The sequence below is a fragment of the Balaenoptera musculus genome, chromosome 10 (assembly GCF_009873245.2).
Source record: "Balaenoptera musculus isolate JJ_BM4_2016_0621 chromosome 10, mBalMus1.pri.v3, whole genome shotgun sequence".
Taxonomy (NCBI): Eukaryota; Metazoa; Chordata; class Mammalia; order Artiodactyla; family Balaenopteridae; genus Balaenoptera; species Balaenoptera musculus.
This window is the reverse complement of record NC_045794.1, coordinates 81,775,815-81,798,766: the sequence shown is the minus strand read 5'-3', so window position 1 is coordinate 81,798,766 and position 22,952 is coordinate 81,775,815. Positions and strand designations below refer to the sequence as shown.

Below are 22,952 nucleotides of genomic sequence, written 5' to 3'. Positions count from 1 at the left end.
TAATGCTAAACTCATCCTTAGAGTTCAATCTGACATGGCTTAACTCTAGTCAAAAGAATAGTCGTTTGAAATTGCATAGGGGACAGAGCTGTTCGTTTCTCCCCTTGGTGTCAGGGAAAGGGCGTATTCCTTCACCCACATGAAGCAGCAGAGCAAGCTCTTTTTAGATCCTCAAGTGCAAAACAGATACTTTATAAACCCAAACCATAGTAGCTAAGCCCAGGAGGAGAGAGACATACATTTAAATTAGAGTGTGTTTGGTGTGTGTTTGATGTGTGTGTGTATTGTTTTTAACTTGAGCTCATTTTTATCTTTCAAGAGAAAAAATTATGTGCTACAGTTGCCATGGAACACAGACTGCTCTAATAGCTTTCTAATTTTAATTTCAGAAGTCTACAGAGCAAATGAAGAAGGTCCCTACTATTATTCTTTCAGTCTCTTATAAAGGAGTCAAATTTATTGATGCAACAAATAAGGTGGGTACCGCACCTCTCTTTGGTTTAGACACCAGGTACAGTCCTGAGTAAATGATCTAAAATCCTTTGCTTCCCATCATACCCAACATCCCCCATTTTAATCACTCCTCACCCCTGACCTTCATGTTCCCTAAACGCAACTGTATACACACACACACAAAGAGGGGCACATTGCATTTGGGGGCTTGATCTAGGATTCCTACACATATTTTGCTTTCACTTTTCCATGGTACCTTCCTTAGTAGACTGTGGCCACTCGGTATCTGGCATGTCCCTTTGGATCCAGAGAATATTAAAACAGAAAAAAAATCATGTCTAGTGTGAAAATGTACCAGTGTCATCATTCCTCCATCAGAGGAAGTGTTACCAGGTGAAGGGCTAGAACATTTGTCTTATCATTTCTCCAGAGATAGGCCTGTCCTTTCTTTTGATGTATGTAATGAATACCTAACACAAGGAACCCATGCTCTGGCGTTTACATCATATAATTGCATTTTGTTCTCAACTATTGAGATGGAAGAGAGGGTTCCAACTGTATTATTTTCTTAAGAGAGACAATCAGAAAAGAAGCTCAGGCCGTGCTGTGACTCTGCAGTGACGTTGTGCTCACAGTGGGAACAGCTTGTGGGCCCTAAGGTCGAGTGTAGACATCTGGGTTGCATTATACTTAAAAAGTGTCCTTTCTTGGCAAAGATGACAGTGCAGGTGCTAGACTAGAAAACTCAGGTATGACCACCCTCACCCTCCATAAATTCAAACCTGACTTGCTCCTCCTCCAAAACCCCCAAGTCCTGCATTTCAGTCTTACATCCTTCCAACCAATAAAGTGTAGAAATAGGGGAAATGAGGTGATGCCCATTGGTAAACACCATTTGTTTTCTGGACTGCCTATCTAGTCCTCCCAGCTGGACCCACTCCATTCTGGAGAAAGGAAACAGAAGTCATGAAACAGGTGAATTTAAACAATGGAAACTTAGGACCACGGCAATTGGATTTAGATCCAGGGAAACGTCCCATGGGCAGTGACTCTTGACCATCTATAATAAACCTGAGCATCTGATTCCACCAATTCAAAGCCTTCCCGATTTGTTTTCTGTAATGAAGATTGCTACGTCAGCAGTCAGATAAGCCCAAGCTCCCCAAGTCTACTTAGAACAACCCCCCAGGTTTAGAAGCAGTTCTGAAACTCAAGCAGAAAGCTGATAACTCAGCCTCATCATGCTGGTTGATGATATCCAAAGCACACTCAGAGTCAGATGCCTTACGTGGAATGATGCTTCAACCCGGCAATATGTCATTGACAGTTACAGCTGTCAGATTACAGTTATGGAAACTCTGATCAGAAAAATCCCAGTTGATTTGCTTTTTTATTTCTTGGAAGCAACTTTAGTTGCTGGTGCACAAACTTCCTTTAGCCCTAGGTTATAGTCAGTTGGCTTTAAAAGTTTCAAAACTTTATGGAATTCTGACTGAAGATAGCATTGCTATCACTGTATCTAAATTTCAAGAAAGGCTTTGGCATTTGGATTTTTTTTTACCTAACCTGGAGCAACTGTCTCTACCCCATTTGCACTTGAAAACCATGAATGGCAATATGTTATCAGCTTTTGAGTTTGACACTCTCTTAGATTAACAACCATAGCAGGCTTGGATTCTGACAGTTTCTGAACAAGTGGTATTTGCTCTGAGAAGTTTCCAGAGTCTTAAGGCTGTCATCCCATGAAGCTGGTGGTATGACTGGGTGTGTCTGTATTAATTGCATCCTCTCTAACCCACTCTCCACCATCAGAGGAAGGAGAGAGCGCTGTCGGCTCTGTGGCATTTTGCTTACAGACACATCAAGGGCTGTAGATCTTGATCTCCCAGACTTTGAGGAAATGCTTCTGCTTCAGTTGCCAGTACTTAGATGAGTAGTTATTCATAGATCTCTGCTCACTAATGACTACTCTGGAAATCTAAGCACTGAAAGATATGCAAAAGATAGTTGTGTGAATAAAGACACTAAATAAAGAAGGCCCGCATTTCTTTCAGGTCCTTACAGTGTGGTCCTCAGCCTATTTTCAAAATCCAGAGCAAAGGCAAAGTGCATATGTTGGTAGCAGGTGGAGCCAACCGCTCTATGACTATATGACAACGTGTGCCTGGCTTTTTCAGGAATTTGGGGACATCGACTTCAATACTGGGGCTGCACAGGGTTCCCATCCCAGTGTCCTGTGACGTAGTGACCTACCCCAGTCTAATGGTGGATAGGGAGAGGGTGGGTGACTCGGGGCCGTGGTCTTAGGAGTTGGTGTGTGAGAAGCCAAAGCAGAGAGCTTGTATTAGAAGGTGGAAGAAAGAAACAGTGTAGAGCTGCGTTGGTGGAGTTTGGGGAAGGCTGAGAAACACCGCCAGCCAGGGCTGAAGGCCTGGTTTCAGGGGACGCAGAGGAGCCAGTGTTGAAGGATCGTCCTCAGGTTGTGGTCTGAAAGGAACTGTGCTCATCCTGCAGTGTCCGCAGTGGCATCATGCGTGCCACTTGGTCCTGTACAAAGACCAGCCTCTAATTAATACCCACAGCAGGAAAGGAGCAGATTGATAAACGCCAGGTCCTGCTTTCAGTTTGTACCAGAGATTCCTCCCCTGGGAAGCATCTGGGGGGAGCCACTTTGATTTGAAGTGAAGGACTTGTGATTCATAGACATCTGTGAAGACCTCACAATTTGAGGTGCTTGTGAGCACTAAGCCTGTAGTAAGACACAACCAGAAGTCACAGCTTATTGTTCATGTTTGATGTTTTCTTTTTTTTTTTCAAATGCTCATCATTTTTTTAAATTAATCTATTTTATTTATTTATTTATTTATTTATTTATTTATTTATTGGCTGCGTTGGGTCTTCGTTGCTGCACATGGGTTTTCTCTAGTTGTGGCGAGCGGGGGCTACTCTTTGTTGCAGTGCACGGACTTCTAATTGCACTGTCTTCTCTTGTTGCAGAGCACAGGCTCTAGGCGCACAGGCTTCAGTAGCTGTGGCACTTGGGCTCAGTAGTTGTGGCTCACGAGCTCTAGAGCACAGGCTCAGTAGTTGTGGCGCACGGGCTTAGTTGCTCCACATTATGTGGGATCTTCCCGGACCAGGGCTCGAACCCATGTCCCCTGCGTTGGCAGGCAATTCTTAACCACCGTGCCACCAGGGACGTCCCCTGTACTTTACTGTTAAACAGTCCTCTCCTAACCGCCGCATCTCTGTAACCCTACCCTGGTCAGATAGAGGGGGTGTTCAGCCTGCACTGGACGCGTAGAGTAATCGAAGGCCTCAGACCTTCACTAAGTGACTGCTCTGCAGTCACACAGCTAGCTGGTCATGGAGAAGGACTAAAACTTGACTTTCCCACTCCCTAACCTAACACTTTTGCACTTTAACTCCATGCTACCTTCCACCAATTCGTTTGAAGTGCAGTGGATACTTAATTAGGTGTTAATGACTCTTCCACTCCTATTAGCCCCCATTAGACTGTGTGAAAGATGAACCCTCCAGCAAAGCACTTCTTTCATTTTACTCTAATATAAAGTAGCAGCTTTGGCTGAGTTCATGGGGAAAGGTTAGGTGCCTAGTTGTAAACTTGTAAACCTGTTACCTAGCAACTTGGGAAATGAATCACTAAACCTGATAAGAAGGAAGAAGCGGAAAATGATCTTGAATTAAAAATGGAACTTGGGTTAGATTTATACTAAAATGTTATAGGTAAATCACACCAGCTTTCTGTAGATCCATAGCCCAGAGGTACTCTAGCATGGCATTCTGCCAAGAGGGCTACAACTGCTCAGTTCCAGACCCATCTTCAGATCAGCAGGGTCTTCCAACAGGTGACACCATCCCCACGTCCAGTGCTTGGCTGAGCGTGGGTTGCATTTTGCCTTCATGCTCTGACCCCCTCCTCAGTCTTCTCATCCAGCTAAATTAGGAACAGTGCAGTGCCTGGGTTGGTTTGTTAGTTTGTTTGTTTTTAATTTATTTATTTTATATTTATTTTTGGCTGTGTTGGGTCTTCGTTGCTGCGCGCGGGCTTTCTCTAGTTGCAGCGAGCGGGGGCTACTCTTCGTTGCAGTGCGTGGGCCTCTCATTGCGGTGGCTTCTCTTTGTTGTGGAGCACGAGCTCTAGGTGCACGGGCTCCAGTAGTTGTGGCATGTGGGCTCAGTAGTTGTGGCTCGTGGGCTCTAGAGCGCAGGCTTAGTAGTTGTGGCGCACGGGCTTAGTTGCTCCGCGGCATGTGGGATCTTCCCGGACCAGGGCTCGAACCCGTGTCCCCTGCATTGTCAGGTGGATTCTTAACCACTGCGCAACCAGGGAAGCCCAGTTTGTTTGTTTTGAATGTCAGCTTCAAACAGGGCTTATGCTATTTTTTTAGGCACAGATTAACTTGGAACTTTTGCCTAAACAAGTGCCAGTTGTTTTTTATAGCACATATTTCTAAAAAGCTCAGAGTCAAATTAAGAGTGTGTGCCGTTCTTATCTGCACCACCCTCTCTGCAGGTCTCCTCCAGGTCGCCCTCGACCAGGGCTGCTGCCTCTCTGTGGGGGGCGCTCTCTGGAGGGGTGCTGCATTGTCTCCCTCAGAAAAGGCCTGGCCTGCGGAGGAGACTCAGAGAAGGGCCCTACCTGTCATAGTCAGGAGCGAGGGAAGCAGGGAGAGGCCAGTTTCTAGGCTCCATCACTTCGTTATCACACCCCCTTCTGAGACCGTCTCTCTTAATTGGCTGAACCAAACAAGTCTCTTCTACACCCACCAGCCAGATACCTCTTTAGCTATTTCTCTACATGAGGAAAGGCAACAGACAAGAAAAAGAATCTCTCCCTGTTGAAGGGTACTGAGCTGCCAAATTTTCTAGCCAAAGAAGCGGCAGGGTAACCCCAGTCCTGGCTTGAGCCTTTTAAAAGTCCTCGTCTCCTTAGAACATGCTTAGATATGGAGGCTCAGCCGCATAAAGGCGTCCACTGTAAACTGAGGAACATCACCTGTACCTCATGAAGATGTCAGCTTTTAATTTATGGAGGAGCCACTAATGACAGGGTGGAATGTATCCTCCCTTGACTTCTCCCAGGAGGAAACAACTGTGCAGTCTCCATTCCATCTACAGCTGTAGTATCCTTAGTCTTGGAATCATCGTACACATAGAGAACTAGCCTCGCTGTTCTGCAGAGGTGGGCAGTGCAGACTGATGGCAGTGTCTCAGTGTTACCTAACGCAAATTTGTGTGCCCGATGCACAGTGAGGCGAAGCAAACCGAACGTCAGAGTTTGGAGCAGAGAAAGGTTTATTGCAGGGCCAAGCAAGGAGAATGGGTGGCTCATGCCCAAAAAACCCCCAAACTCCTCAAAGGGTTTCAGCAAAACATTTTTAAAGACCAAATGAGGGAGGGGCGTCCCAGGGTATGTGATCAGCTCGTGCACAGTTTTCTGATTGGTTGATGGTGATCAATCCTTAGGCACTGGAAGGTCTGGGGGCTACATGCTCATAATCATCAGTAGTTAATTTCTTCCTTTTGGAGCATCTGAAAAACTCAGGGAATATGCATGAGATACTATTATCTGGGTACTTCTGAGAGGAGGTACAGCAGAGGACATGAGGGAGGGGTATGTCCTGAGAAGGCCCTTGCTCAGTTACATCAGTAGTGAGATCCCAGGTCCTCACCACATTCTAGCACCACGGATATATCAGGAAGTTCTGTTCAAAATACCTCCCTACACAGTCCATTGCTATGAATTCATTTAAAAGCAAATTTTTTAAGTACCAATTAGGATGACTGAGTGCCAGTTACATGAGTTATTCTTAACTGATTGTAGAATATCTTTATTAGCTTGCCTTTCCTCTAGTTTAGACCATGGGAACAGAGGAATAAAAGTTTCAACAGTGGGAGAGGAGGCTGATTTGGGGACATGGAGCAACACAGAGGAGGGCAGGCCTCAGAGTTAAAAGACAGCCCTGGGCTCCTGGAGATTAGAGAAGAGGGGGCCGGTTTCCAGAAAATTGGGAGGGAGGATCCAGAAAGAGGAAAAATGTCGTAGTGCTGTAGTAAATTACCATAGACTGGGTTGCTTAAACCATGAATATTTATTTCTCACAGTTTTGGAGGCTGGAAGTCCAAGATGAAGTCACCAGCAGATTCAGTGTCTGATGAGAGCCCCCATTCCCTGCTTCATAAATGGCCATCTTTCTGCTGTGTCCTCGCACGGCAGAGAGAGCCAGCTAGCTCTCTTGCCTCGTCTTGTAAAGGCACTAATTGCATTCACAAGAGCTCCACCCTCATGGCCTAATCACATCCTAAAGGCCCACCTCCAAGCACCATCACACTGCGGGGCTAGAATTTCAAGATACAAACTTGGGGAGGACGCAAACATGCAGTTCATGATTAAGAGAGATCTCCAAAGATACACTTTACCTACTTTACAATTTTTCCCTGGGCCACAGTGCTGTCACACACCATTGAAAATTGTCAGGAGTGACATCTTGTGAATTGGCAAGATTCAGGGAATTCAGTGCAATAAAAATCACAGGGCACTTTTCACTGTTAACACTTTCCCGAGAAGTTGATCAACCTTATGCTAGTAAAAAAATCTCAAGAACACAAAATGCCAATTTAGTTAGAAGTTGGAGCCAATGCTCTATTTTCAGTAATAGTGGATCCTGGACAGGTGAGACCAAATCCACAGACTTCCCGAAGTAATAGCAGCCCCCAATTAAAATGATGGTGGAGGCTCTCAGCACCTGCTAACATCGTACATATGAAGACCACGCAGATCTCATTAATTTTAAATTTAAGACTCACGAGTTCCTAATTTAGTTTTCTCCTTGAAGAAATGCTATCTGGGTGCCAGAAGAGGATCAGGACCTTCTATTTTGAAACTCTGTCTTGCGATAGGATGTTACTTGTTTATGGGATTCTGATTTCAATTTGAGTTATTTTTGACAGCGCTGCATGTAGCGTCAACATACAGGGTCACTGTGAAGAATGTCTTAATTTAATTTTCTTTTATGTGTTAATTCTGTAATTGCTTACCAACCACACAGCTCAGTAGAGTGAGGGGTGTGAAGTACTTGCTGGGGGCGCTGGCAGGAAAGGGCATTTTGTAAGCATTTTTAGGCATTGATGGGTATACACGGAGCATTATATTCGCTCAGGTTATTTAAGACTGTGCAGTTACAAAGCAATTAGGGTAACTAAAGCATTGAGGGTTTTAGATCTATGACAACTGCAAAAACATAAATGGGATATTGTGAGGTTAAGAAATGTTTGCATGATTATGTGAAATCTTTTGCTTCTGAAATACATCAGTGTATCAAAAGAAGTTTCTGGCTGGGTTTGCAGCCCAGATGATGCTCCTTGGTTATTTTGTGCTTCGGGATAATGGTATTTAACCCTTTCCTCAGTTACCTCCCACCGATTATTCTTAGAGGCAGGTTGGGATGAGGGGTCTGGCAGGGAGATGGCATGAAAAAGTGCTAGCCGAGAGAAAAAAATGAAATTATGTTAAACCAGTGAGCGAGAGATGGGGCTGAGAGGTATTGCAACATAATTTCAGGCCCAGTTCCACTACCTGCCCTGCATAACTTACACTGTCTGAGTACTGGTTTCACCACCTGTGAGCTGATGATGAGGATAACCGCAGCACCCACTCATAATTATACACAGCGGGTATAGTTAGCAAAGTGTTGTCATCCGCGGGGCGCTGCATCTAGCGTGCAGCGTGGTGTTTCCCTCATCCCACCCTTACACCTTAGTCTCCACGGAGTCTTCATGAGAGAGCGCCTTGACGCGCCCTCGCCTGCCTGCCTTGGCTCTGGGGAGCTAGGGGCCAGGCACAAGACAACAGGTAAAAGATGGTGAGGGATCAGCCTCCCGGCAGGCAGAACAACATGGCAGGTGATCCTTTCCAGACAGAGTTAGCAGGAGGCAGCGCTGACTCTACATGGAAAATGGAAACAGTAAAATGCTTAGTAGTTACTATTTTTTTTTTAAGTGTCTGCCACCCAGACTGCTTCTGCACACAGCACCATGTGAGAACTGCTGCTCCAGGACAGGACTATTTTAGGTTGTTTTTAATTAAACGAAAGCATTCCTTCCAGACCTGGTGTACCTTTGCCCACGGATAGTATGTTGAATCACTTTGAATGTTGCTACTCTAGAACATTCTAGGACGAGGGAAAGCAACTGCTTCCCAGATCATTTGCCTTGGTTCTAATATATGCTGGTTTGCAGAGGAAAACAAAGGTCGTTTGTGTCATTTCTTCCAGAACATAATTGCCGAACATGAAATTCGTAATATCTCCTGTGCTGCCCAGGACCCAGAAGACCTCTCAACATTCGCTTATATCACAAAAGATTTGAAGTCCAATCACCACTACTGTCACGTGTTTACTGCCTTCGATGTGGTGAGTAACTACCCTCTTTGGACAGACTAAATATTGCCCTGAATATACCTGGACTTTATTGAAAGCCCAGCTTGCAATTTAGATGTTTGGCTTGTTTACCAAGTTTTAAGGTATACCTGGTGTAAGGTATTTTGCAGACTCAGCTTTTCTGAGTTTTTTCTATATTTTTCATTCATTCATTAAATTTAGAACTCCACTTCTATCCAGTATCTGAACCGTCATTGCTCAGTTACTAACCTCACTTTTCATATCAGACGAGTTCCTTTCTTTCTCTGGTACTAAAATATAGTCAATGTCTTCCAGCCTTTCTGTTCCTTTGCTATGTCTGTTGGTTTCTTTGGTAGCCATTTCTAAGTAGTAGGGCATGATAGTCTAGGTTTGTTTGGAGGAAAAATAAATTTAGTGCCTCATACAATATTTGTGGTTTTCTATATTGAATAGTAGTTAAATTAGACATTTATAAATAATAATTGGGAACAGCAAGGTTTGGTCCATTTGAATATGGCCCATATTCAGAAGTTAGTCTTGTAATGACGTCCTTATGGTGTTACACTACCTATAGTCCTATTTGTCATTAAGTCTAAAAACTAGCCCATATATTACAAACTTGGAAAATGGAAGCAATTCTAGAAAATAACAAGTATTCCTTCTTATACCTTCAAGATGGTACAAATTGCTTGAGGATAACTCCATTGTAGTACATCGGGCATTCTAAATTTGAAGCAGACAGAACAGAGACAGCTACAACCATGAAATAATTTGTAATCAGAAGAATTCTAAAATGTCACTTTAATTTGACAATTCTGCTCTGCTCAAGTTTTGAAATACACATGTTTAAAGAATTACACAGAAATTGCAGTATAATATATTCTTGAGAGGCCAGCCCACAGTTCAGTGTCATGGGTAAGACTGCTTGAAGCAATCATTTTTAGTTCTGACAAACTCCCATGGACCAAGGACCGCAGTAACCCAGAATTTACCCCATCCTAAGGGATGTTAGGCTCATGCCCAGAACGTTGTATCGGGCTGCATGTGGCCCATCCCTTTCAAGTTTTGAAGATTGAAAACAGGAAAGAATGCTATGTGCCTTTAATTTTTTTTTCTATTTTAAGAGGCATGAGGCGAATAATATACAGGTGGTCTGTGTTAACAGTAAGGACCGTAAAGCCAAGCCCTCAAAGTCTGCTCTAGATATCTCTGGATGCGTTTGTTTGCATGGGATCAACAGTGTTGATTAAAGCCATGTCAGCATTAGGTTTCTGGTGCCGTAGACATAACTTGTCATTCTTGTGAAAAACAATTGTTTCTTTTTTTAGCATTTTTAAAAAATATTTATTTATTTGGTTGCACCAGGTCTTAGTTGTGGCAGGTGGGCTCCTTAGTTGCGGCATGCAGGCTTCTTAGTTGCAGCATGCAGGCTTCTTAGTTGCAGCATGCATGTGGGATCTAGTTCCCTGACCAGGGATCAGACTCGGGCCCCCTGCATTGGGAGCTCGGAGTCCCAACCACTGCACCACCAGGGAAGTCCCACAATTGTTTCTTAAAACAGCGAAGTTCCATTCTATCCACATACATCTTGGTTTGCGTGATGCACCTTCCTCTGGGATTTGCCTTGGTGTCATAGAACAGGCTGCTCAGGGTTCACATCCCAACTCGCTGCCTGCTCCCGGGTCGTAGACGAGTTGCAGGACTTTTCTGAGTCCTGATTTCCTTTGTCTATAAAACAGGCACAGGGATTGTACCTTACAGGTTTTCTTTGGGATTGAAATGAAGGAACGTTTGTAGAGCGTTCATAAATAAGGCGTGTTCATTGTTAGCTTCCCCCGCACCACCTCTTCTCTCTCCTTGCCTGCTGACCTCACAGTTCACAGCCTGGACTTTTTCTGCTAAAAGACATAAGATAGATTTTCTAGAAGTGTACTTATGGTCCGAAGTTTTCCCACTGCCCTTGTGAAAGAATTGAAAAAAATAGAAGAAAAAAATAAATAAAATAGAAACAATAGAAAGAAAGCATAGACTCTGTAGGCCTTCTATTGGTATATTGCATCTATATAGTGTTTTCATTGAATGTCAGCATTAGTATTTCAGTATTGTCAGGATGAATTCCACCCTTCCCTTGGGTATTGCAGCATTTCTTTCTAAATTGGTTTTAGAGTAATATATAATTTGCCTTCATAAGAGTATCCAAAACATTGTTCTCTATTGAGCAATAAGCTAAAAATGATACCTGTGGGCCATCTGGCCTCTTGAGTTTTTTAGTGTGTGTATATGTGACGCCAGAATACAGAAGTGAAATGTGGGGAAAAAATAGTCAACTGTTTAGTTTTAAGATCAACATGATGTTCCTGATACATTTGGAAAACGAGTGGAGAATTGCTTCACCTTTTGTCTTTTCATCCATATGTTTGATTTAATGTAGACATTCACTAGGTTAGGAGTCTGGTTTCAGCTCCAGAGGATTTTCATCTTACACCACAAATCGACCATTTAAATCCTCTCTAGGTGAACAGTTTTTCTAACTTCAAAAATAGTAACAAAGGCCACCAGCCTTGACGTGGGCCTTCGAGCAATTTTGAGATGCACCAAGCTTTGCTTGCACTAAAAAAAACCTCTTTGAGCATGGATTTTGTATCTTTATGTAGGGCAGTTCAATATTCAGTCCAGTCTTGAAGCCTTAAAATTCTTTTGGTATGAATCAGTCCCCCAGGCTGCCCAAATGGCAAAAGAAAAGAAAAGAATACCTTAAGTATACATTTAGTCTTTCAGCTGATGTGTATGAGTACATGTACATTTTTAATTGCAGTTATTGCTACTTTGACCTTGTAGATCTTTTATGGGTCGCAAGAAGTTTTTATGAATATTTCTTATCACCAAGAAAACCCAATGATGTCTAGGAGGTTTCCAGTTTACTGAGAGTTGGATTTGAAACTCAGAGCATTTTTCCCATAGAAATCCTGTGGTCTTGGAAGGGAGCATGTGAATTTAATGTAGTTCCTTTACTCTGGGACCTTGTGGAGCCCTTAATAGGCTCAGACACTGGGAGGGGGTGGAGTGACCCTGGTTTCCCAAGTTCATTTGGCCGTGGTAGCCTCTTTTGGGGAGAGCTTCTCACGGAGGTGGCGTGCTACAGAACACACTTCAGGAAATGTTACGCTTTATCTTCTCTAAGCTTGTTTCCATGACTTAGAATCTATGCTAAATTCAGCTTGTGATATTTTCAGTTTTTAATGACAGGTAGATGAAAATTTTAAAAGACTAGAGCAGAAAGGGAATTAGGGTTCCCAAGAAAAGCCAGTATGTACCTACCGGCGTGCTCCAGACCTACTCTGCATTCTAGACTCACTAGTCTAGACTCAGCTGGTGGCAGCTGATTTCTAGTCACCTCCCCAGTGGGACACATTTCACCCACTACAGAACAAGAGGCTGCCCAGCCTCCACCTTCCAGGCAGTGAAAACTTGGGGGAAGAGAGTAGGGCTGTGTAGGAAAAAAGAATGTGTTACAAGACCAGGAGTTATAAGGCTTAAAACAACGGATTCAGCTTCTCTCTTCTCCACTCTTATCTCAAATGAATGAAGGGGAAATCCATGCTGCTGAGATGACAAGAGGGAGAATGGGTATTTCAGCGGCCACCAGAGCCCAAGGCTGCAGTGATCATCCTTAAAAGGCCACCATAGGAAAGAGATAGATGTAACCAAGATCATTTGGCAACTGTCATCTTCTATGTGTTATTCACTCAGTCTAGATTTCTAGGACATAGAATGGAGATAGGTAGATTAGAAAGATTTTGATGCATTCTCTGTGGGACTGTCAGATTTATTTTAAAAATCTGGGAGGGACCTCATTCACTAGTTCTAAAATATGAAAGGTTTATTTTGTTTAAATAGCATTAAAAGCCATGACTGCCGCTAAACCCTGGCTAACTCTCACTTCTCTATAAAGAACATGTTTGCAGTCTTTGATATTTTTAGCCATGCTCATTTTTCTCTTACTTGCAACTCCCAAATTCTGTCACCTTCAGTGTATACGGCTTAGACTGGTTGTGGAATGTGTAGAGAATGTCAAAGTCTTGATGCCGGTGGGCGGTGCGTGGGGGAGACGAGGCTCCCTCTTTCCTGTGCTTTCTTGGCTGAATGTGGGCCGTGAAAGGATCTAAACTGGAGAAACAGAGATGACAAAATGCAGGAAACCGTGGTCAGCAGGGGGACAGCATTTTATAGTCCTTCTCCATCACTAGGTACCAGCAAACCTGAGCGCAGGGGAAGAAGAACACCAGAGTCAACCACTCTGTCATGATCAGTTTAATGAAAGTGAGATTCCTGAGCCCTTTATTTTTCTCCAGTTTTATTGAGATAAAGTCGACATATAACACTGTATTCGTTTTAGATGTACCGCATAAGGATTTGATATATGTATGCGCTGCAAAATGATCAGCACAAGTTAACATCCGTCACCTCACATAGTTACACATTTTGTGTGTGTGTGTGTGTGTGTGTGTGTGTGTGTGTGTGTGATAAGAACTTTAAGATCTACTCTGTCAGCAACTTTCAAATGTACAATACAGGCATACCTGAGAGATACGGCAGGTTCTGTTCCAGACTACTGCAATGAATCGAATATCACAATAAAGCAAGTCACATGAATTTTTTGGTTTCCCAGTGCGTATAAAAATTATGTGTACACTGTACTGTAGCCTGTTATGTGTGCAATACCATCATGTCTAAAACAGCAATGTACATGCCTTAATTTAAAAATGCTTTATTGCTAAAAACTGCTAACCATCATCTGAGCCTTCAGCGAGTCATAATCTGTTTGTAATGGTGACATCGAAGATCTGATCACCGTTCACCGTAAGAAATATAATCATAATGAAAAAGTTTGAAATCTTGCCAGAATTACCAAAATGGGACACAGAAACACAAAATGAGTAAATGCTATCAGAAAAATGGAGCCAGTAGACTTGCTCAATGCAGGGTGCCACAAGCCTTCAATTTTTTAAATAGCGATATCTTCAAAGTGCAATAAAACAAGGTATGCCTGTACGGTACTGTTAACTATAGTCACCATGCTGTACATTGCATCCCTGGGACTTATTTATCTTATAACTGGAAGTTTGTGCCTTTTGACCACTTTCACCCATTTCTCCCTTTCTTAAACTCGGAGATTCTTTTCGTGGGGTTCTGAACGGAAAGTACTTATGGCTTATGTTGCAGAGATTGTCCCACAGAGTGGGAATTTACAAGTGCAAAAGAACTTCTGTTATCATTGATGTTAGTTGACCTCTGACAATGAAATTAATACTGTATGTGGAGGTAGGTGGTCTCTTTCATTCTGTTTCTCATTTTTTCCACCTGAAAATGGCCCTCAACCTGTTGGACTATGATACTATGAAAATAAATGGCAATGTAAGAAAATGCTAAAGTGCATAGAGCCCTTAAGATGGGACTGTAACACTTTCCCTGGCTAGTCTCCCACGTACAAAGTAGCAACCTACACTTAAGTAGAAGCCTTTCCCTGGCCCCTTGCAGCACCTGAAACTCATCAAGTCAGTGGCAGGAGTGATTGAATAAAAATGGCACTTCGCTGGTGGTCCAGTAGTTAAGACTCTGAGCTCCCAATTCAGGGAGCCTGGGTTCGATCCCTGGTCTGGGAACTAGATCCCGTATGCTGCAACTAAGACCCAGTGCAGCCAAATAAATAAAAATTAAAAAAAAAAAAAAAAAAAAAAAAACCACGGCAGCACTCCCAGTCCTATGGCCGTTATATACCACCTCCTCCCCCGCCCAAAAAAAAAATAGATTAACACTGCTGGGTTACATTTATCCATACTTCCTCTCCATTGGCATAAATCGTTGAGAATTAACTAAGCGATAAAGCCAAAGATGGGTGAATATTAAGAGAATAATAGTCACTCTTTTTTTCTTTCATCCGTATTTTTTTGAGGGGTGAGGCAGATGGATGTTATCAGGGCTTTAAATCAATCCCATTTTCTATGAAGTTAGAAAGTAGTCATTCTGATTTTTTTCCACAGGTTGTTTTGCAGCATTCGTACACATATTCATTATAGCCCCCTCCCAAAGAACTGAAAATCAAATGTCATGTCTAGGGGTGACGCCTTTAGAATCAGCCTGTTTTTTTTGTTTGTTTGTTTGTTTGTTTGTTTGTTTGTTTTTATTTATGGCTGTGTTGGGTCTTCGTTTCTGTGCGAGGGCTTTCTCCAGCTGCGGCAAGCGGGGGCCACTCTTCATCGCGGTGCGCGGGCCTCTCACTATCGCGGCCTCTCTTGTTGCGGAGCACAGGCTCCAGACGCGTAGGCTCAGTAATTGTGGCTCACGGGCCCAGTCGCTCCGCGGCATGTGGGATCCTCCCAGACCAGGGCTCGAACCCGTGTCCCCCGCATTGGCAGGCAGATTCTCAACCACTGCGCCACAAGGGAAGCCCTCAGCCTGGTTTTGAATCCCAGGTCGGCACTTCTTAGTTTCATAGTTTGGGCAAGAATGCCTGTAATCCTCAGTTTCCTCATCTGTAAAACAGAGAGAACAGCAGTACCCGCTGCCTAGGGCTACCGTAAGGAGTAAGTGAGATGACACACGTCCGTGTCCAGCACGTGGTGTTCAGTCAGTCTTAGCTTCTAAGGGCAGGAGAGCAGCAACAGCGGTTACGGGGGTGGTTATGTTCTTTCTCGTCAGACCTGTGGGAGGATTTATGTCCCAGTTTTCGGTTTACAACATACGTTTGCTGCAGCGGTATCCCACACCTGAGGGGAAGAGTCCAAGTCTGTATCAAATACATTTCTGCATTTATTGAGTGCCTGCCGTGAGGCAGGCACACCGCGCTGCTCTCCAGGATGTCCGAGTTCAGAGGGAGAAGCAGGGACATAGCGAATGGTTGCAGTAAAATCCTGCCCGTGCTCTCCTGCAGTTTTGCTGGCCCCAGCAGGGGGAGGGCTCCCAGAGGAGGGGCACAGGGGCTGGAAGCTGAACGTTGAGTTTGTATGAACATGTGGGCATCTTGGAGGCCTGACAATTCGTTAATGCACTTTGGAAGGATGAGGTGAGGCATTAGTCATCTGCCATAAGCAGAGAAAAAGTCATTTTTATCAACTGTCTTGTCCATTTGAGAAAGATTTTCAACAAGGGTTAAAACTTGGTAGGTAAGAAGGGTCTTGAATGTGATAAATGCCCCTTTGGAGGCATCACAAGTTGGCGAAGGGTTACTGTAGCTTCTGCTAGGAGCTTTTACTTTCGAAGAATGGCAAGGAGTTGAAATCCAGCAAGTCTCTCTTCTGCACACCCTTTCCCCAAGTCCCTGCCAAGTAACAGGGCAAAGATGGATTGTGTTCCCCTTCTGCCCCGGCAGGCCAGCCCCTCCAGCATGGGTGTGAGAGGTCTGCTGTCCAGGCACTGTAGACTGTGGTTCCATGTGGACAGGCGACCACCAGGCGTGAGTACGTGATTGCTACAGAGAACCTGGAACTTTATAAGAAAGCCTTTCTTAGTCTTTCACTGAGCTGATGACACTCATGTACTTGACGTGAAACCTTAGCAGATGCAGTGGAATGCTCTGCCACCTTTAAAAATCTGGTTTTTGAAGACCATTTAATGGCGTGCAAAAACCATTCATGATTTAATGTTGCATGAAAAAGCAACTCATGAAACTGCACTTAAATATCATTCTAATTTTGTTTTTAAATTCACATAAATATTCATATAGCTTATAAAAGTATTTGTGGATATATACAAATGTAAAAGGAAAAGAAACCAAAATGTAGCAGTGGCTATATCCCAGCAGTAGAATTTTGCAGGTGATTTTTAATTTTCTTCTTTACATATTTTCAAAAATTTCTACATGTACCCCTGTTATATTTAGAGAGAAATATTAATTTCATGATTCTTTTAGTTAGCTGGAATTAGCCCTAAAGAAACTATCTGCATTTTATCCAGTTGCTGTGTCAGCCCTGGACTAGATAGGCATCTTAGCAGAATGCCTAATATTTATTTCTAAATGCTGAAGACCTGTGATTGGGCAGTATTTGTTTCTATAAATATAATCTATCAAGACTTAATCTCTGACTTGTACTTGAGAGAACTAAGTAGGTAGAGCTAAGGAATGTCAATGAATTCTGTGAATATGGCCAGAATATTCTCAGTTATTTTTGCCTCAAGACGTGGGTGAAGCAAGTGGTAGATGAAACCTACCCTGCCTCTTAAAAAACAAGATGTACAAGCAAAATACAGCCAGAGGAGAAATGTGGCTTCTTTCTGGAGGCCCCACCATAGACCCGTATTGAAAACACTTTCCTTTATCTTTAGGCCCAAAGGGCGTGCCCTGCACTGGTTCAGCATTTGTTCAGCCAGGATCTACCTGTGGAGAGAAGATAGAAGGGAAGAATGCGCTGTGGCCATCCACAGGCACCCGTATCTTACCCTTGGGGTGCAAGTCCTCTTATCTTAGGGACCTACCGGGCAGCGTCCTTTTTTCAGTTCCTCCAACATTTATTGAGCACCTGATATGTCCTAAGCCCTAGAGATGCAGTCAAATGAGAGGAGAGCCCTCAAGGAGCTCAGCCGGCTGGGGGATTTGGACCTGTAAAGAGAAAATCCTAATAAATTCTTTACAGTCAGTGGAGCTGTGCCCACCTGAGGAGGGCACCTGGCGCAGCCTGGGGTGTCGGGGAAGGGGATTCAGAGCAGGCTCCTGGAAGACGTAATGCCCCAGGTGCATCTTCAAGGTTGAGCAGTAACTCACCAGGCAAAGGGAGAGGTGGGGAACGGGCATATTGTTAAGAATAAAAGCCATTTAATAATAGACAAAATACTTGGCCATTTAGAATAGTTTTGGGGTGAGCGTTGCTGTGAGGACATCCCCTGTGGTGGAAGCCAGCCCCGTGGTCACTGCACCTCTGTGCACTGGCTGGTGGATTGTTGAGACCTGCAGTCCAGCCTTTGGGGAATGTGCTACTATTTAACATGGCATCAGCTGTACATACATCGCTAAACTGAAGCCGTTGTTGGTTGGGTAAAAGACAGACAACAGCGTCTAATCAGAGAACCCTGGAGCTCCCAGGTGGAGAGGGACCTAAAGGTCACCGGGACCAGACCCCCTCTCAGTGCCATCTCCTCAGTGGCAGTGGTAGGTACAGAGGCAGGCAGCCCAGGGCAGACGTAGCCCATGTAGGTGATCCAGGCGTGGTCTTTACTCACTGACACTGGTGTAGTAGACCTCTGAGGCTCCTCTTAACACCCCAGGCTTCTTTGCACAGATACAGCCCTTTTTTCCTTGAATGTCTGTTTGCACCCTCTTCAGGTGCGGATAGCCTCTGCCGACCTCAGGAATTGCTTCTGCTGGCCCCCAGGAGCCAAAGGATATTCAGGTCCTGTAGCTTTCTGAGACTATGGAATACAATTATTTGTTCCTTCAATTTTAGTCACTAAAATGTAGTGTTTTTGGTTTTTTGTTTTTTTTAATGCTAATGGAAAGTGCCTGCAGACAGATCAGAATGGTCCACTTGTAAACAGCGGCGTCCCAGCCTAAGCCAGCAGGGCCTCTCTCCCTGTGGTGTCCCCTCTCTCCTCAGCACACTTCCTTTTTTGTCACTTTCACCAGATGATGTGAGACTCGTGTCTGATGTACCTTGTCAGCCATTTTTTCAGTAATGGGTTAAACAAAATAAGCTGTCGAATAAATGTTTAAGTGAACAAACAACCACCATTTATACTATGCCTCCTTCCATAAAGGACTTACGGCAGCCTACATGAATAGGTATGTTAAATCTGAAAATATAGATAGATACACATAGATCTGAAGTAGGGAAAATACACACTAAAAGGAAGCTCAAGACCCAGGGGAAAGTTTTAACATCAACCTGCAAACCACAGAATTCTACATAGTTACTAGAACTGAGCCACAGATTTGGCTCTGAGCTTCCTGGAGGTCAAGGCAAGTAGGAAAACACAGTCATTATATGCTTGATATTTCTTGGGTGAGTATACCCCATCCTCTCAGAAGACAAAACTTCAATGAGAGTGATTCTGAAAGAACTTTTCTTTTTAATTGAAGCATAGTTGATTTACAGTGTTTCCGGTGTACAGCAAAGTGATTCAGTTATATATATATACATATATATCTATTCTTTTTCATATTCTTTTCCATTATAGGTTATTACAAGATATTGAATATAGCTCCCTGTGCTATATAGTAGGTCCTTGTTGTTTATCTATTTTATATATAGTAGCGTGTATCTGTTAATCCCAAATTACTAACTTATCCCTCCTTCCCCCTTTGGTAACCATAATTTTGTTTTCTATGTCTGTGAGTCTATTTCTGTTTTGTAAATAAGTTCATTTGTATCATTTTTTTAGACTCCACATATAAGTGATATCATATGATATTTGTCTTTCTCTGTCTGATTGCACTTAGTATGATAATTTCCAGGTCCATCCATGTTACTGCAAATGGCATTATTTCATTCTTTTTTATGGCTGAGTTATATTCCATTGTATATATGTACCACATCTTTAACCATTCATCTCTCAATGGACATTTAGTTTGCTTCCATGTCTTGGCTATTGTAATAGTGCTGCTATGAACATTGGGATGCATGTAACTTTTCAAATAAGGGTTCTCATCTTTTCCGGATATATGCCCAGGAGTGGGATTGCTGGATCATATGGTAACTATATTTTTAGTTTTTGTAAGGAACCTCCATACTGTTCTCCATAGTGGCTGCACCAATTTACATTCCCACCAACAGTGTAGAAGGGTTCCTTTTTCTCCACACCCTCTCCAGCATTTATTATTTGTAGACTTTTTGTTGATGGCCATTCTGACTGGTGTGAGGTGGTACCTCGTTGTAGTTTTGATTTGCATTTCTCTAATAATTAGCAATGTTGAACATCTTTTCATGTGCCTGTTTGCCATCTGTATGTCTTCTTTGGAGAAATGTCTGTTTAGGTCTTCTGCCCATTTTTTGATTGGGTTGTTTGTGGTTTTTTTGATACTGAGCTGTATGAGCTGTTTGTACATTTTGGAATTAATCCCTTGTCGGTCACACTGTTTGCAAATTTTTCTCCCATTCCGTAAGTTGTCTTTTAGTTTTGTTTATGGTTTCCTGTGCTGTGCAAAAGCTTTTAAGTTTAATTAGTCCCATTTGTTACTTTTGCTTTTGTTTCCATTACTCTAGGAGATGGACCCCCCCAAAAAAATTGCTGCAATTTATGTCAAAGAGTGTTCTGCCCATGTCTTCCTCTAGGAATTTTATAGTATCTAGGAGTTTATAGTGTACCAGTCTTAACATTTAGGTCTTTAACCCATTTTGAGTTTATTTGTGTATATGGTGTTAGAGAATGTTCTAATTTCATTCTTTTATATGTAGCTGTCCAGTTTTCCCAGCACCACTTATTGAAAAAAGACTGTCCTTTCTCCATTGTATATTCTTGCCTCTTGTTGTAGATTAATTGACAAGTGTGTGGGTTTATTTCTGGACTCTCTATTCTGTTCCATTGTCCTATGTATCTGTTTTGTGCCAGTACCATACTGTTATGATTACTGTAGCTTGTCATATAGTCTGAAGTCAGGGAGCCTGATTCCTCTAGCTCTGTTCTTCTTTCTCTTTTTTTTTTTTTTTTTTTTTGTATTGGCTATTTGGGGTGTTTGGTGTTTCCACAGAAATTAAAATTTTTTTTCCAGTTCTGTGAAAAATGCCATTGGTAATTTGATAGGGATTGCATTGAATCTGTAGATTGCTTTGGGAGGTATGGTCATTTTAACAATATTGATTCTTCCAATCCAAGAACATGGTATATCTTTCAATCTTTTTGTGTCATCTTCAATTTCTTTCATCAGCATCTTACAGTTTTCGGAGTACAGGTGTTTTGTCTCCTTAGGTAGGTTTATTTCTAGGTTTTTTGGGGTTTTTTTGATGCGATGGTGAAAGAACTTTTTGTCCTGGGTCTCCAGGAGGGGATATTGTGTGATGGTGTCTTCACCAACATTCATATGCTGAATCTCCAAAACACAAGATGGTTCCTCAGAGGGTCCTTCAGTGAAAGTGGAGGCAGAACACCAACAGACTTATGAAAGCAATAAGGCAGGACAGCCCAGTGGCACAAAACACTGTCTTATCTAAAGTCAGGTTTGGGTTTGAATCCTGGCTCTGCCCCTGACTAGCTGTGTGAACTTGGCCAAGTTAATCTCACTAATCATGAGTTTCTCACACATAAAATGGGGATGATAATTCCTCCTCTACAAGGTGGTTGTGAGGATTAGATAATCCACGTCAGGCCCTTAGCTGGTCTCTGGGGTGTAGTTAACAATGTCATGTGGTAGTTGCTGCTACCACTGCTTTATCATCTGTATGAGAGGAAGTAGAATGTGGTTCAAGTTGACAGGTGGTCTGATTTGGTGCAGGGATCAAACCTAGCACGGCTACAAGGGTGGACTGACTGCATGTCCATAAGCTAATGTCCACATAGAACATTTTCCCAGCTGGGTTTGATAGAAATTGGACAGAAGAGTCAACTCTTTGCTCTGGACTTGGAGTAGAGGCATTAGGTTTCCAGGTTAAAGGAAGAACTGAATATTCTAAAATTCAGCTGAGCAGATGCTAGAATTGACATCCAATACAAAAACTGACCAAATGGATGGCCAGCCCCACTAGTACATGGGGGTGAGCCGTGGAAACACCAGAAAACAGGGCCTGGATTTTGCCTGGAAAACAGTTCCCAACCCTCTCTGCCAAAGAAGGAAAAGGCAGATGATGGATAAAGAATAAGATTATTTTGAGTTAGAAGATTTTCTCTTATTTTTAATGCTCAAAATGCAAAAGCTTATTATTTTTTATGATTGTAAAATTATTCGTCATTTGAATAAAGTCCAAAACATACAAAGAAGTATAAAGAAGAGAAAATTTGTCCATGGTCTTAACACTTAGTGATAACCACTAGTAACGTTTTGATATATACTGTTTTCTATGCACATAGACAGATACCATCTATGTACATATACATAATTTTTACTGAGTCTTTTAACCAGTTTTTTAAATGCCTCCATTTTCATTTTAAATGGCTGCCTAGTATCTCACTGTGTAGATCTATGTAGTATACTTAATCAGTTCCCTATTAGGGGGAAATTTTTAAACTACGATGAATATTCTTGCAAATATGCCATTGAACCCTTGAGCCCAAAAGATTTTCAAACCAGGAGTTTCCAACACAGAAAAATCCTAGTGATGTGCCAATTAATATAAATTAATTACCTGAGTGCCCAGAGTTTTTCCTAGGGGACAGATTGCCTAAAGCCTATGCTTCAGTTATTCTAATACCAAAATGATGGGTGTGCCGGGTACAGCCTCAGTGACTAGGATGCAGGAGGACAGTGGCGGACACCTCTTTGTCTCATCATGAACCCCCTCTCCCTGACATCATTCAGGGAGCAATTCCTGGACATCTGTTAGAAGCCAGGCACTAGGGACTCAGCCCCTGACAAAAGGAAGTAGCTCAGTAAATATCCGTGGTGATTGATGTTCAACTGCCAATCCTGACTGCCTCAAGAAGCTCACAGTAAATACAGGCTGGCCTACAGATCAATCTAGTTTGCATAGAAAAACAAGTTTGCATCCCTGGATTACATTTAGAATCTATCCTTAAAATATGATCGTCCTGCAAATACCTCTAATGTAGCAATTCTTAATCCACAGATCAAAATCCCAGGGGGAGAAGGGAAGGGCTTTGGAGATTGTAATGTGCCCCCATTGAATTGGGATTCCCTGCCTCCACCCTAAAGAGCCTCCATTGGAGAGGGAGTGTTGCCTTTCCTCCCTCACATCACCCCTCGTCATGGGAGGGGCAGGGCCACCAGCTGAGAATCCCTGTGCTAAGGGTTCACGTCAAATCATAAAGAACACCCTCTGCCTGGAGACTGGTCCAGGCATGAGACCCTCACCGCAGCCAAGATGCATCCACCACCCAGGAGCTTCTGTATTTAATGTTTTTAAGTTGGTTTTTTTTTTTTTTTAGCAGTTTGCAGAAGTTTTCTATTTTTTTTTATTGAGGTATAGTTGATTTACA

At 42.9% G+C, this 22,952-nt stretch overlaps 1 protein-coding gene across 11 annotated transcripts in view; it reads left to right on the top strand.

The window, feature by feature from the left end:
• Positions 1 to 22,952, top strand: part of ANKS1B (ankyrin repeat and sterile alpha motif domain containing 1B) — a 953,137-nt gene that overhangs the window by 914,288 nt on the left and 15,897 nt on the right. For all 11 annotated transcript variants that reach the window (XM_036866270.1, XM_036866272.1, XM_036866271.1 and 8 more), the window contains 2 exons: positions 390 to 476; positions 8,751 to 8,888. In XM_036866270.1, the coding sequence (XP_036722165.1) occupies positions 390 to 476; positions 8,751 to 8,888 (225 nt within the window). The remainder of the gene's footprint in view (positions 1 to 389; positions 477 to 8,750; positions 8,889 to 22,952) is intronic.